The following is a 15,450-nucleotide window of genomic DNA, read 5'->3' as shown; positions in this document are numbered from 1 at the left end:
CTGGTCCAGTGATTACAGTGCTCAGCGCAGATAGGAGCAAGCTCACCAGGAGGTACTATGAAGGAAGTGTCATAATGAACATCTCGAAAACCAACGTCTTCTAGTGCTCGGGTGTCAGCCACTAACGTATATATTAAGACCATTTATGAAGCCTAGCAATATCAAGAAAGCTCACGAAAGAGGCAAAGTAGACGAGTCAGCCAGTGACAATATCAAATAGTCATAACGCCCAATATCAATTCAACTCTTTGCTACTGCAGCTAGTAAAACAACACAAGATCATAATGCCTAAAATGTATCCCAAAAATATTAAACCGAACGTTGACATGAGCAAAATCATTGTCACAGTTTCGAAAGAAGAAGAAAAAACACGCATTCAGTTACATGAGAAAGAAACCATGTTAGATGCCAGAGTCTCCCTGCTTGACGGCCTTTACAGTCTGGTGGGCGTTCCATGCCTTGCAGGTGTCCTCGAGCCTTTTGTTGTCCAGGGTGGCCGGGATCTTGGCCTGGGCCTCCACGAACTGGAGGGCGAAGCCCTGGCTGGTGTGCCAGCCGATGTGGCAGTGCATGAGCCAGGCGCCCGGGTTGTCGGTCTTGAAGGCGAGCACCAGGTGGCCGGCCTGGGGCAGCATGGCGGTATCGCGGCGGACCGGGTTGTTAAGGTTCAGCGGGGTGACGCCCTCTTGGTAGAGACCCGCGCCCTGGGACAGGACGTAGAAGTCGTGGCCGTGCAGGTGGATGGGGTGAGCGAGGGCGAGCGCGGTCTGGACCACGACGTAGGCCCAGTCGTCGTCCTTGGGGTTGTCGGCCGTGGCCAGCTGCACGATGGCGTTGGATTTCTCGAATGGCTTCTTGTCGTGCACCTGCAGCAACGTTGGGTTGCCCCAGTGGACGACCATTGTGGTTGAGTTGATGTACCACCGGAACACCTTTTCGTTGTTCATGCCGATTGCGACAGTGTTCTCGGAGCTCCAGGCCTTGGAGCCGACCTGGTGACTTATGTGAGGTACTAGCGACGCCGCCGGCATGTCTACACAGCTGTCCTTGATGCTGTGGCCCTTGGTCGTGGGCTCAGCGCCACCAGGGTTGGCGGCGCCGTAGGTGACAATGCCCTTGACGTTGGCGGGGTTTGCAATATTAGTGCAGGCGGACTGAGGAGTGGCGCGCATCCAGAAGCTGCTGGCCACGGCTTCCTGGTTGGCAGTGACGATGACATCGTAGCGCTGACCGATACCGAGGCTCACGACGTCGGTGGTGAAGGGCTTGATAGGAACCAAATCCATCGCAATGACCTGGAGGGTGTGGTTGTCGATAGAAAACTTGAAATGCGCGTCGAGAGCGCCGTTGACCAGCCGAAGGCGGTGCGATTTGCCCTTCTCCAGGGCCACGATGTTACGCTTACCAGTTATGACGCCCGAGTTGTTGAAGGTGTTGGTGCCGTTGAGGAGAGCGTTGTCGAGCTTAGGGGGCCTTTGGCCTGGGCCTCGTCCCACAACTCATCTACGGTGCGGTGGCTCCAGTTGTTAAGGAAGAGCATACCCAGGTCGGTATCGTAGTTGGCAGTCGCGGGGCCGTTGATGACGATGCCGCCGAAGACGCCCTGCCATGCCTGCAGCGCAAAGTGCGAGTGATACCAGGTAGAACCGTACTGAGTGGCCCTCCACTTGTAGGTGAAGGTGGTCCCGGGCGGCGAAGGGCACTGGGTAATGGAGGCAACGCCATCGTTGTCGTTGGTATGGTTCTGGCGAATGCCGTGGAAGTGAAGGCTGGTGCCGTTGGTCGAAGTCTTCAGCGAGTTTCGCAGGTGAACCACGACGGTGTCACCCCAGCCGGCGTGCAGTGTCGGCCCTGGTATGGTGCCGTTGATGGCCATGGCATAGCGGCTGATGCCGTCAGGTGCTATCTGGACCTCAGTCAAGTCGAGATAGTACTCGCGGGTAACTCCGGTGTCGGGAGCTTCAATGCTGTAGTCGGTGTTGATGTTGAAGTTGCACCAGGACGAGCGAGTCTGGGGTGTGTTGCCTTGACAAGCGGCGCGCGGTGTAAATTGCGATGTAAAGGGGTTGATGGCATGTCTGGAAACGAGGGGAACAGCCACCAAGGGCAGAAGGAGGGACGAAGCGAATGCGAACATGATAGCGAATGATTGTTCACTTGCCTCAAGGCAACTGAAGAGGAAGAAGCTGAAGGGAGGGAATGTATTGAGTTGAGGATGCTCGTCTTCTTTTTCCCCACATATCGACGCCGTCTTCCCTCGACTTCTTATACTCCAAAGAAGAGCCTCACTCCCTGCCCTAGCTATCATCCTCTTCGCGCCAAAGTTGTCGCATCGTCGGCCGAGGAGGCCATGGATTGATGCCTTCGGGATGCAAGCGTGGTGAATCCTCTCTGTATGCAGGTGCGTTACATCTGTGAATACGACTATGATGAACCAGGTTTCGGTTCACGCATCCGTAGGCCAATAACACAACACGCTTTCTCAGCAGGACAGCGTAGTATCCCGAAGCGTCTGCACGAGCACAGCATGAGTATAGATAGTATCCGTAGTTTCAGGGTGGGGAGCGTGCTCGGGCGCCTGAGCAGGGGTCTTCCTTGGTCTTCCCTTCTCTCCAGTCAGATGCGATATGATAGTATTTCCACTTTCCACGGACCAAGCCACTTATGCAATAGACGCACAGAGCGCCCTTCGGTGTCTTTTTGGTGCGGTTTTTGTTGCCTCCCCGGTGCGGTAGCCGCTTTGCATATACGAAGTCATCCACCCAATAGGAGCACCAAGCACGCCGAATCCGTTACTCAAAGCGGCAAAGCGGTTGACTTAAACATCCTTGCTGTGACTATGCAACACAACGTGCTTTTAGTTGTTTGTTTTGTCGTCCCATCTGACAAGCCATCATTCTTGCAGCAACCTTCTTTTAAGCCTAATTAGATGGATATCGTCTGATTTGCGTTTCTTTTCCATTTCACCGTCTTCTCCATATGTCACGGTATAGGTTTTCCGACAACGATATTCGTTTCTGCAGATCGACCTGGCAGGGAAGTATGCTTATTCTGCATTAAGCAGGCAATCTGCCTTCCTTCCTTCGAGAACCGCCATAAAAAGCGCTACGTAATCCCCCCATCGGGGTCGACCCGATGTTTTGGGGGTCGTGCAGAAAGTTGTGAGCCTCTCCATCCCCTTGCTGATCGTAATTGCCGACCTGTAACCTCGAGATCTGTGGTGTTCAGGGTGCTGTCAAGGGTGATATTTGCGGATCGACAGGGGTAGCTTGAAATATGGGTCGCGGTAGATCTGCTGTAATACCACGGACCCCCTGCTATAGTAGCACCCGCAGTGTCCGTTCGAGAAGAGATAGACGCAAAAAGACTCGCGTCGCCAAGTTTGCTGTCGTCTCCTGAACTGCAACCTGCCAAGACTTTTGTAGAACAACAATACCCCGCACCGATGTGACATACCCACGCCAAGAATGTGGCTGATATCCGCTCCAAGTCGAGCGGCGATGAGATGACTGCGGCATATGTAATCGCCTATGCGCACTCCTCGGAGTCCGGTTCGGGGCCAGGTTCGGAATCCATCCCTGTTCTTTGCATATGCCTACCGCCGTCTTTGGCAAACTGACGCCCTGTCCCGTCCTCTTTCTGGAAAAGATTAGTAATGACATGCACCTTGTTCAGTTGATAAGTATCACCCATCTGTCCGCCCGTTTCCTACTCACACCCTGAGTCACCTGCTAACCTGACCGTCTCATCTCTTACACACAAACCATACTTTCGTTCATCCACTCTTTCAAGATGCTCTTCAAGCCCCTCGCTCTTTCCGCTGTTGCACTCGGCGTTTCTGCCAAGCCCTCAGGACACCTTGATGTGTCTGACTCGGCCATATATGCCTACGGCAACGACATTAGTGGCCTGCCCATCGTCAGAATCAAAGGTACGTCGCCACTCTCCAGGAACACATGTATGCCTAAGGTCTATGTGGCTAACTAAGAGAATCTAGACAGCGCTTACTTGACCAACATCACGTCGGTTCCTTCGGGCCCCTCTATTCAAAATCTGACCTGTACGTTCAACCGATCAGTGCATCCCCGAGAAACTCCACGATTCTGACCCATCATCTGTCATGCCAATAGTCACCTGCGTCTCCAAACGCCGAACCTTGGCGGCCTCGTCGACACCGCAAGGTAACACAGCCGCTCGCACCAGCTTCTTCGCCTTCAAGAAGGACACGGGCTTGACCACGTTCACTGAGGCCGTAGATGATGCCTTAGCCATGACAACTGGCTACTTCTTCTTTGGAAATACGCTTTTCGTGGACATGAACGAGAAGCACATGGAGGCGGAGTGGGTGGCGATCCCTGTGGAAGTGGATGGCCAGCCCCTATTCCAAGTCGGCTGGAACGTGACCACGGCGGGCACAATTCCGATCCTGCTTAACACCCAGGCGCCCATGCACGAATAAGACGACCTGGGTCATTCATTTGTGGATTGCTGGAGGGGGAATAGGGGGTGCGTGGTAAAGCAGCCAGACAGGATGCAGTCGGCGAGTGGTTGATACCGGGGGGGACGATAAGATACGATTTTTCAATTCATAGTACACTCAGAACATTGTTAGCGATCCTTCCACAAGTTTTGTTTCTATATCAGATTCTAGTCTTTCTACCATTAAAAAGGGATCTGCAATACCTCGTTTGACTCTCTTGCTTTGCAACTCGGAAATGACTATGTTTCTAGCTCTTTGTGAAAAGATACACGATACAAGTATTGTCCTCATACAACGTCAGATGGAAGGACTTCTTCCCGCTACGTAAAGTGACGCTTCGTTGCCAGTCATGATGGTAAAAGCTTAATTCAAAGTGGTTTGCTATAGAGTTATTAAGATTGGAATATAGGGCTTAGTATAGTCCCACTTAAGATCTGATGTGATCAGCTGTATTTTCTGGCTATGTCATGTACATATTCTCCGAGCTGGTCCGATAGTCGCTACTATGGTGCTTCACTATTTTGGCTTCGATAGAACCGGAGTTGCGCGAAATAATGCTGCGCATTCTATTTCAGGGGGATTCGGCTACGTGGTTCCGCTGTCGGTGTGTCGTTCCCATGACGGGAATAATACTCTCTGGGGTGTTCGGGCCTCACTGCCCATGCAGAAAACGGAGGAATAAACGAAGGCCCGTGTCCAAGTGAGGCAACGACTCTAGGACCCCGGCGTTCTGGAACCCGAGTAGCGCAAAAGTACTTTCATGCCACCTAACCCGCCAAGGACCAGCGACGACTTCGATTGAATGTCAAAGAGCAACAAGCCACTGCATGCAACTGATTTATTAGCAACAACATCAACCTCATAATCTACCTGCAGGAGTGCGGGTAGGGTCAAAGAGTGCATACAATTGTTGGACAAATCGGTTGCTTGTCGGCTTCCTTGCTATGATAAAGATGATGGATCTGAGCCGTGCCTGTCCGCCTCCCCGCGGCCTTCCCTGCAAGAAGTGAGATCCGGGCATGGCCTCCGCAGAGCCTCACGAACTCTAATGACTTGAATCGATCGGTACCGAGAAGCGCTCGGGAACTTCTTGAATGCTAACGTTCGCCGAGGATGATCCGAACCAAGATTACGGTGAATATACCGCCCCGCACAACGGTGGATCCAGCTCAAGGCTCGGAGGCCTGTCCCACCCTGTCTTCATGTGGATAACCCTGTCCCCATCGCCCCCATTTCTGCCCTCTCCCCCTGCGCACGGATATGCAAGACACAGCCCCCGCATTGTAGACCTACATTGTTTCCTCCCTATTCCGGGTACGAACCTTACCGTAATATAGTGATAGTTTCGTTCCGTATCGGCCCACTAGTCCCCCTTCCTTCAACGAAAGGGGCTCTGAACCAAGCCTTGCTCCACGTGGGAATGGTGCGTGGTATAGGCTCTCATGCTGCATGTGTATAGCCCGCCCTTACAGCGGCTGACGCTTTTCGGGCGTATAGTTGTTTCGTCTTACCTACCACGCTATGGGCAGCCGTGACAGCGGTCTAATGTGGATTGACCATAGTCAATTTTACAAGCGGATCGGGCCGGCGGCCAATCATGTCTGCGCGATTATCAAGAAGAGCCGCTTTTAGTGTGACGTGACGTCCATTGAAGCTCTACTGCCGGTGTCTCGGTGCCCGAAAACGCATCTTCCGAACAAAACCCAGGGGGAGCGCTTCGTAATTGGGAAATCCTGGTGGTCGTAACGAGGATGGACCATCTACGCCAAACAGATTGGAAGCACGATATGTGATGTTCTAGTTTAGTAAACAGAGTGCCTTATTTGATTTTCGCAATCATGACAACTACCCGAGCCGCCCAGGGAGCGCCCCCCAAAAAGGTGATTAGACTGAGATGCAGTCTGTGTGCGTGTTTCCTACTGCTTTGGTTTGCATTTGTGTAGGAGAAACTTCTTCGACACCGTAGTGCTCGTAACGATGGCAACCTTGCAAGGAATGGGCCTATCGTAGTGGACGAGAAATTCGCTCATGATCCCCTATTCCAGAGTTGCTCAACTGTACCTTGATGGGTGGAACATGAGCTATCTGATCAATACCTTATTCACGCGTCCAGATTTCCAGTAATCTTTGAGCCCGCCTTGTAGTCAGGGTTGCCGTAAACTCAATTCAACCACACCAGACCGCTTCGTGGATATAGTTTGAAAATAGTATGGAATCCTGCCGTGGGTTTAATACACCGGACGTCACCGTGGATTTGGTGTAAACCGGTGTACACTAGACCCCCGCAGCGTTCATTCAGAGTAATGGCGGGTTAAGTATTTATTCGTCAGCCCTATCTCGATTCAGCCATGAGGTAACATGCTGTGTAGCCTCAACCTCGGCCATTTGAGCTAATTGTTGGCCTTCTGATTCTTCCGCGATAGATAAGAAGAGCGGATTAATAGTGCTGACAAGCCGCGTGCGATACCATAATCGTAGTACCATACAGATGGCTACGATTGCAACGTCCAGTCTATTGCGTTGTGGTGTTATCATGTTCTTAGCCACTGAAAACAGGCGCTCACACTCTGCCGACATTGCTTGTACAGTGAGGAATTCCAACGCCATCATGAAGAGCCTAGGAAACTTTGGTCGCCGCTCGTGCCCGTAACCAATAGGGTCATCAACAAGGTCGTCTCCGGCCTCGGGCGTAGCCATCCATAACACGTATTCGTCAGCCGAATTCACTGTTGGCCGTTTTGACCGTGACTTCGCTTCTTCGCAGAACTGCTCGAATTCGTTAAGCAAGGCTCGCCAACCATCCATCCATCCACTAGAAGGCTCAAGTGGGTGGGTGGATTAGTAATGAAGCCAATTGTAAGTGGGTGTACATCCACTAAACCATTTTGTCAGTGGATGTACACGTGGGTGAATATAGTATACAAGCAAAATGAAGCTATTTACAACCTCGCCTGCGCAATACCGCTTAGTCAGAATCCGAACCTAAACTAGGAGGCTCTACGTCCTCACACTAGAGGCTTCAGAGTAGACCTCGCCGTCGCTTATCTCTCGATCTAGTTGCCAAGCTATATTCATCGCCGATTACAGCTATCGTACGAGGCAGCTTTGCCGCTCGATCTGTAGCCTCGAATGGGTTAAAGAAACGCGGCCTTTTAGCGGGAGGTTCGTCGTCGCTCCTGGCACTCTCACGGCTAATAGCCCTGATATCGAGATGGGCATAGTCAGCAACCCATACCTCATGGACTAGGGCCTTCGCTTTTTCGATCCACTCCGGCTTTAACTGCCATACCTCATTAAACCAATCCCATCGATAGGCTGGATGAAGCGCTAAAGCTGTATAGTAGATCGGGGTCCCGTCAAGCCGTTGATAATATATATCTAGCTTCTCCCACGCTAGGTTAACGCCGATTCTGAAGTGTTCAGGGTCGAGAAGGCCTTCGGCTAGCAGCTTGAATTCCTCTAGCTTACTTAATAGAAGCTCAAAGCCGAGGACGACGCCCCATACGTTGCCATAGGACCCTGACCATCCTCGGCGATCCCGGACCTTGCCGTCGCCCTCGAGGGTCTTTACAACAGTCTCGAATATCGTTAGGATACTCTCAAGGTGCCGAAGGACTTCCCAGTCGTTATCCGAGAGGTGGTTCTCCTCTCGCAGGTATCGCGGAAGCTTTATAAGCTTTGCCGAGGGCACCCTACCGGTCCGTTTTGACCGATTTTTCAAATGCTTCAGGATGGTGGCCGAATAATAAGGCCTTCGCAGCTAGGTTGATAGTATGGCCGATACAACGGCCGCGCCGGAGACGGCCATTAAAGCCCAGTTCGGCGCCGATAACTTCCATAGCAGTGCTGTTACTCTCGGCGTTATCAAGAGTGACGTAACCGATCTTCTTTTTATCGATCCCGAAGGCGTGGAGGACATCGAGAACTTCGCCGGCGATAGTAGCACCGAAATGACGGTGGGCTTCACGCACTCCGAGGAGTAGCTTACAAGGCTTGCCAGCTGCATTGCGATAAAAGCACACAATCCCATATAATGCGAACTGGTTAGGCGACGTCCAGCCGTCAAAAGAGATACGTATCTTGCCAGGGCAGTTATGGAGGACGTCGACGACCTTCTGGCAATGGGCTTTATATTCCTGAAGGATGAGGCGCCGGATTGATGAGCTAGATGGGATAGCTCTCCGTAGTGCCACAGAAGGGTTTAGGTATTCGAGAAGCTCACGGAAGCGAGGGTTATCGATGAAGCTGAACGGGAGGTTGCTACCGACGATAAGTTCGACTAGTATTCGTTGTAGATGGCGTCGATCGAAGCTACGGACAAGGCTATTCGCAAATTGCTGTTGCTGTGGCTGCTGCGGATCGAGCTTAAAGATGGATGTTATAGACTTATGATCGCCGGTAATACCCTCATCTTGCAGCTGCGCATTACACTTCTTCTCGCTTTCCGGTGCGCCTATCCGATGGCTTCGCCATAGGTGGGTTCGGGCATTTTGTAGGCCTGCGGCTGTGAAGCTCGAGATCGGAGGTCGGTTTAGATGGACGCACGTTTTACAGACCCAGCGGCGGATAGAGTCCTTCTGAATATCGTAGCCCTCGTCCCATAGCCATGAACTGGTATCACGACCGCGCTCTGACCAAATCCAGCCTCTGAAGTGACTAAAGAGGCGGTTTTCGAGTAGCTGTTGGCTTGATTCGGTAGCCATGGCGAGGGTATTCGTAAAGCTAAGATGTTTTGAAGGCACCTGAGGGGCGACGCATTAAAAGCGCGCATGGCCTGGTAATTATGGGTATGTGGGTAGCGTTGACAAGGGCCTGGCGGTGGTACATCCGTGGCCATATAATTTGTATGGGTAGGGAGGTAGTGTGGGCAGGGGTCGGGAGGTGGGAGGGGGAGGTGTCTAGCTCCACCACGAATTTACTAAATACACGCATATGGACCACTGGGAATAGCCTCAGTGGATGGATGGATTACATAATTAAATGCCCTTTTAGTACGTGTATTTACTAGTGGTCCATATATGGGTGGCTCACATGTATTTGCCGTGGATGGATGGCGAGCCTTGTGCAGGATTACCAAGACTTGCCATTTTCGATGCAATGCAATGCGCACAACCTGAATGCATGTAATAATATTGGGATGGAATTGTATGGGCTTGCCCTAGACCTGTTGTTTCCAGTCCTTCAATGTCCACCTCCTCATATACGCGGACTGACTATACTATGCGACTTTAAACCGGTATTTGATATTTTCAAATCGGCTCTCGGGAAAGACGTAGAGCCATTTGAGCGTTTCGTCTGGGCCGCAGAAGACGCCATGCATTGTGTTTCCGGGAATCCAAAGCACGCTGCCCTTAGTGACATAATATCTGACATCATCGATCTCCACTTGGCCGGACCCCGCAAGCACGTAGTACATCTCGGCCTGAGTGTGCTGATGAAGGGCGAGCATGCCGTCGGGCGGACAGGTTGCGATGCCCGCGCACATGGAATCTGAGGAAGTATCCGGACTGGAAAACAACGTCCGCCAAACGACATTGCCGTAGCTCGTGTCAGGAAATGAGTCCAATGCCATCTGGTTGACTTCCTCGCCATTCATTATTAAGGGTGATCGCTCGTCCATTATGGCAACGTTGCTGTGAAGTTGAAATCCAAGTCAGTTCTCTGGGCTCGGATATTTGCGCTTGTAAGACTCGTATGGCTTCACGAGGCCTTGGAAGGAGAGGAGACCCCGTGTCGCCTAGCAAGGGCTACAAACTTGGAGAATTATATCGTGGTAATCTTGGGAGTTCCCGTCTCGCCAGCTGATGGTCCTCTTGGTCGGGGACAATGAAATCACAATTTAACAGGTCTGTGAGGGAACGAAATTGGAGGGAACATGAATTATCTAGGTGCAAGGTGTATCGCCGTCCCTCCTCTTCTTTTTCTATTACACAAGCCACTGTGTGTATGACGAGCTAGGGTAATCTTCTTACGGAAGCAAAATACAGGGTTGGCTTGTGGACTGAGGTCTCGAACCTGAGGGGATGTGAACTGGGGTGGATCCGGTCCGGCCAAAGCTACATCAGTAGCAACTCCACTGGGTTGTAAGGTAAACTCGCCCCCACCGAGGCTATCTCCCTATGTCTAGGCCTGTAACGGACATTTTACATGGTGCGCGGGGAGGGTCTGTCGAGTCCTCGGACCAAGGCTACTGGTCTGTCTCAGTCGAGCCCTGCGTATGGCCCCGACTGCGTCAAGCATCCGTGTCATTTCCTGCTTGCGATGGGGAGCAGAGTCGAAGGCTACTTTCCGGTGCAGCGCATCGCCCAGGCATGCCTGCAATGTCGGTACGCAATTTGGATCCCCTCTCGTGGCTGTGGCCGGTATGTACTGATCCGAGAAGGCGGAAAAATGCCGGTGTACCGGCGACCGACCTGTCTGCGGACAATGTCAAAGGCTCAGCATCGGTAAGTGATACCTGGCATACCAAACTTAGTGGTAATGAACGTAATGAACGTAACAGGACAAGACTGTGTGTATCCCGTCGAGTCCAGGATAAGAAACAAAGTATACTAAAGACTATGTAGGTAGCTAAAGACAGTGGCTTATGCTCTATCATGGCCTATGTGCGGGCCACATGCTGCACAAATATTGTGATGCTTTTGGCGCACAGCAAGCATTTAAATGTTGACCGCTCTACTAGCCCATACCCCGCATCCCGCATTTAGCTTAACTTAGCATAACAGGGGAAAGCTCCGAGCATGCTTGAAATCCGGACTAAAAGCTCCAGCTTGTAGCCAAACCGAGGCTACCTAATTTTTTCTTTTCTTTTCTAAACCCGCATAGCGTTCATCACATTTCCTTGCTTGAGTGTATGACTGGCGCAGAACTTGACACATGCCCTGTCTAATTCAAATGTCGATATGCAATGCCCATTTGTTGTTCAACCAAAATCCAACAGCCCTTGAAGAGGGGGAAAGGCCGGGTTTACCCTCCCTCCATATCCAGAAACGCTAGACATCCTTCCTCTCCTCGGGGATTTATTCTTGTTTATATCTATACCAAGACGTAAAGTCTGTATGAATAGAAGAAAATCATGATCCGGTACCTGAGCGCCATGGCAGTATTTGGCATTTGTGATGTCTGCGGTTAAACTAGGCACAGTCGAGTCGGACAGGGGATTAGGGCTGCCAAAACCATGGCCGTTCTCCCGGGCCCCTCCCGCAGATCCATTTCTACTCGGGGGCCGCGCCTTGGGTGAGGGGGGGAGGGGGTCTACCACTATGTACATGTTGTGAGACCTAACCTTATGGTGGGGTTGAATCTCACACGTTTATTAAGCTGCACTTCTCTGCAACCTCGCCATGGTAGCATCATTTCCGTAACCTCTACTTCCGACGTGCACGGCGCCAACTCATACTTACCTGGCTGCGTTACCTTAAAGATAAATGAACCCACAAGTCGTACGTGGGATCTCCAAGTCAAATTTCTCAGCAATTCAGCCTATGAAATATTAGGTGAATAAAGAGTTTCCTACGAGCTTAGGACGTCCTCACTCCAAGCGACTACTGCTGCGGCGGGCAAGTAGGCAGTGCTGGTTGCACATCTTTGGCCAACCACCTACTTTGCTCAAAGGCCTAATCCAAAATGGCCACCGGGAAATGCGACGCTTTACCCCGCCAGCATTATTGTCCTACTCTAAAATGCGATCATCATAGCTCGAAACCCGCCGATTCGTCGATAAAAGCCCAATCTCTACCAAGAAAAACGAAGCAACACTGGCTTGTATGGCGCTAGAAAATATGGGCCGGGCCCAGTCTGCTGATGGAAAATGGACTTGGAATACGCTCCTTTTGAAGGGTTCGGTCCTCAAGATACCAATGATGGAATTGAATTTTACTGGGAGGATAGTGAACCTCTACCATGGCGGAAATGCTTGATTCCTCCATTTCTTAGATGATACACAACATGTCTGCTATTATGTCTAGTCGCACACCGAGAGCCCTGAGAAGTCAATTACTACTCTTTACTTGTTAAGGGCCGGCCGCGAAGAACACAGCATTCCCTTGCTTCAAAGCCGATGTCCACTCAAGGTCTCTCGCTGAGTCACAAGGCGGCTAGCCTAACAAATTGCCGCACAGCGAGCGAAACTAAACATTTCGAGATGGTCTTCTCCTCTTATAAGTAGATAGTCATCTTTGCTAATACTGTCTATAAGAGTCTGTATACAGAGCTGCGTTGACGGTATTGGTGCATTCAGTAAGTCTCGCGTTTTGAGTAGGTAGTTTTGCTTGGGTTAATGTAACGTCGGGGTTCTAGTTATGGTAACTTTTAAAATGCTTCATATCTACCTTGGAGTAATGGTTACATCAACGGAATTTTGGTACACCTATTCCCAGTTAACACCTGATATATTAAATGAGGACTACGGGGCCGCCTCCATCGTCGTAGCTCAGCTCGATGGGGGCGGCCCTGTGGAGCTTGTGAACGACATGTACATGTACATGTGGTTACGTTGGCAGTGCCGCAGCGGTATGCAGGTGTTTACCCCGCACACATCCTGGCGCTGGCAGACTGGCTTGCCTCTTTCGTGTTTCCCCATTTGTGCATCGAGCATATATTTTGACTCTTATGTAGAGTGACCTCATGGTAGGGTGCCGCAATACAATCCTCCTTGTGACCTATCGGATCCTCACTCAGTATATGCATTGCTGTTTAAATAACTGGAGCACGTGAAACGAACCTTTACATAGGCCGGAAAGCCGGAGCTTTGGGTCCGGCCAGGTTGCCACTAGGTAGCAACAAGGCATGCATGCCTCTTGAACGAGATACTGGAATAACCCTAGAGCCCTTTTTCAACCAATCAACCAGCGTATCTTCGGCTTAAATAGGTCATGAACAGCTACCGGCACACGTCAAGCGAATGAATGTGTAGCCAATCAATTCACACAGATCCTAGCTAAAGACTGTTGGGGGATTTCGCACTTCAGGGAATAGCAAATGTATTAAGATTGCTTGCTTCACCAGCGATCCATAATACATATCTGTTGCAACGACAACCCATTGACTCTCCGACCTGGTAGTACTGAATGCTTGCAAACATGGAACCCCACCATCAAATGTTAAGCCACCTGGCTTACGAGCTTCCACAAGACCCAATTCGCGCTAGTTGCGAGAAGCTAATAGACCCATGCCTCATAGCTTCCTGCGAAGACGAACCACAGCACGTCTTCGACTGGCCCACTAAACAACAAGATACTGTCATCAAGTTGGAAGATATCACGCAACCCCAACCATGGCAGACCTTCTCTTTCGTAAGCCTCCGTACACCTGCTAGATATTCCGATAATCAACAATCGTGGCTAACCTGCTCTTCACAGACTTCCGAGTCGCACAGTAGTGACACCCTTGAGGCCGTAGGGCCAACGCCAACGTCGGACCCGTCTAGAAAACAACAGCCTGTCAAGAGGCCCCGGCGGAACAGAGCTCGGGTGGGCTCCTCCGGGTGCTCCACCGATACTAAGAGAGAGAAGAATCGCATCGCCGCCAGTAAATGTCGGAGGAAGAAGAAGGAAGAGGAATGAATTATCGAAGAGCGATGTCGAATGCTGCAGGTGCAGAATCGCTTATTTATGAATTCGGTGGCATCTTTACAATCTGAAATCCTATCGTTAAAACATGAGATCCTCCGCCATGGATCGTGCAACTTCCCACCAATCAACACTTACATCGCAACTGCCGCGGCGCGTATAAGATGAAACATAGTCCCGATGGAATTGAACCAAATTGAATGACAATTCGCGTCGAGTCTTACTTTTGTGTGTCATTCTGGATACCTTAGGGCGTACGCCAAATTGTGACGGTTGTTAATTGCCACGAGCCTGGTCGGTCGCAGCAGGATTCAGGGTAGCACGACGCCATGCGGGCTGCGATTGGCTTGTTAGCAAGTGAACAAATACCACGGGGCGCACCCTGAAACCCAGAATATCTACGCGATCTCCCATTTGGGTCAAGTAGAGGGAGGAGGTTAAGGCTTGGTTGCCAGATGAGAAAGAGGGGTACGCGTCTAGTTCCGTACGTCCTCGGGATAAAACGAGCAAAAGTGTCTACCGTCCAGAATCAGCCCGCCATGGAGATATTTAAGGGACGCCAATGCGTACAAAACATCCAAACCCAAAGGTTCTTTGGGGCCTAGTCAAAATGATATTGATCATCCCCATTTTGACAACTCTCCTCGCGGGTGTCTTAAGTTTGGACGTGTCCCCTGGGGACACTGTCAGATTCGAGCTCCAGATTGGAACGCTCACAGCCATTGGCTCTCTCGAATTCGAGCTCGATTACTGCTCCCACACAGCAAGCTCGTTGCAGCAGACGACCACAGCCATTGAGCAAAGCAATAAGAATCCCTTGAATCCCCCGTCAGCCAACGTTTACACCGGTGAACCAAGCAAGACGCAACGTCTCACGAGAACTGTGATAGAAACCGTGTTGGTCACCGTCACAAAATCTGTTACCAGGCCAGCTACAGCCCCATCCTCAACAACGGCTGGTTCGCGCGGGGCTGTGAGCGCCAATTGTACAAGTAGCTCAAATAGAACAGTCCGCACTGTGGTTGATACCATCGGTACGCTGACCGGCCTTATGCCAACGAACAGCTCACTCGGTAATGTCTCTTTTATTCGCTCGCCAACCCCCACGGCGGGACTCACTGCCACTTCAGATGGATATACACTAAGCCAGCGAGCATGGTACTATTTTACGATGCTGGTAATTGCAAGCAGTGTTCCATATATTTAAGTAGTGAAAACACAGCATCCGTACCGTGAAGGGTAGAGGGAATGAGTGTCGGCACTCTCTAGGTAGGTAGGTCGTCAGATCTTACCAGAACGCGGCCTTTCAACTAATACAGTTCATGACGAATCAATACTTTCCTCTGCACTTGATCCATTGGAAAAGACCCAACAAACATCTTTTTTGCAACAGAGACTACA

General features: G+C 51.0%; 6 protein-coding genes across 6 annotated transcripts; 3 read left to right on the top strand and 3 right to left on the bottom strand.

The window, feature by feature from the left end:
* Positions 1-401: 401 nt before the first annotated feature.
* PG998_014817 (laccase-1 precursor) lies at positions 402-2,137 on the bottom strand (the record flags this gene model as incomplete). Its single annotated transcript, XM_066881633.1, has 2 exons — positions 402-1,480; positions 1,543-2,137. 2 exons carry the CDS (start codon positions 2,135-2,137, stop codon positions 402-404), a joined length of 1,674 nt encoding a protein of 557 aa, XP_066723354.1.
* Positions 2,138-3,792: 1,655 nt separating this feature from the next.
* PG998_014816 (uncharacterized protein) lies at positions 3,793-4,459 on the top strand (the record flags this gene model as incomplete). The annotated part of the gene is made up of 3 exons (XM_066881632.1): positions 3,793-3,931; positions 3,998-4,060; positions 4,131-4,459. The coding sequence occupies 3 exons, from the start codon at positions 3,793-3,795 to the stop codon at positions 4,457-4,459; spliced, it is 531 nt and encodes a 176-aa protein (XP_066723353.1).
* A 3,713-nt stretch (positions 4,460-8,172) lies between these two features.
* Positions 8,173-9,183, bottom strand: PG998_014815 (Ribonuclease H-like protein; the record flags this gene model as incomplete). Its single annotated transcript, XM_066881631.1, has 1 exon — positions 8,173-9,183. One exon carries the CDS (start codon positions 9,181-9,183, stop codon positions 8,173-8,175), a length of 1,011 nt encoding a protein of 336 aa, XP_066723352.1.
* A 515-nt stretch (positions 9,184-9,698) lies between these two features.
* Positions 9,699-10,076, bottom strand: PG998_014814 (uncharacterized protein; the record flags this gene model as incomplete). The annotated part of the gene is made up of 1 exon (XM_066881630.1): positions 9,699-10,076. One exon carries the CDS (start codon positions 10,074-10,076, stop codon positions 9,699-9,701), a length of 378 nt encoding a protein of 125 aa, XP_066723351.1.
* Positions 10,077-13,560: 3,484 nt separating this feature from the next.
* Positions 13,561-14,043, top strand: PG998_014813 (uncharacterized protein; the record flags this gene model as incomplete). Its single annotated transcript, XM_066881629.1, has 2 exons — positions 13,561-13,773; positions 13,840-14,043. 2 exons carry the CDS (start codon positions 13,561-13,563, stop codon positions 14,041-14,043), a joined length of 417 nt encoding a protein of 138 aa, XP_066723350.1.
* A 616-nt stretch (positions 14,044-14,659) lies between these two features.
* PG998_014812 (uncharacterized protein) lies at positions 14,660-15,256 on the top strand (the record flags this gene model as incomplete). The annotated part of the gene is made up of 1 exon (XM_066881628.1): positions 14,660-15,256. One exon carries the CDS (start codon positions 14,660-14,662, stop codon positions 15,254-15,256), a length of 597 nt encoding a protein of 198 aa, XP_066723349.1.
* Between the last annotated feature and the right edge of the window lie 194 nt (positions 15,257-15,450).

The sequence above is a fragment of the Apiospora kogelbergensis genome (assembly GCF_038363985.1).
Source record: "Apiospora kogelbergensis strain CBS 113332 chromosome Unknown utg000015l_segment0_segment0, whole genome shotgun sequence".
Lineage (NCBI taxonomy): Eukaryota > Fungi > Ascomycota > Sordariomycetes > Amphisphaeriales > Apiosporaceae > Apiospora > Apiospora kogelbergensis.
The sequence above is the reverse complement of the archived record's forward strand: the minus strand, read 5'-3'. Positions and strand labels throughout refer to the sequence as shown.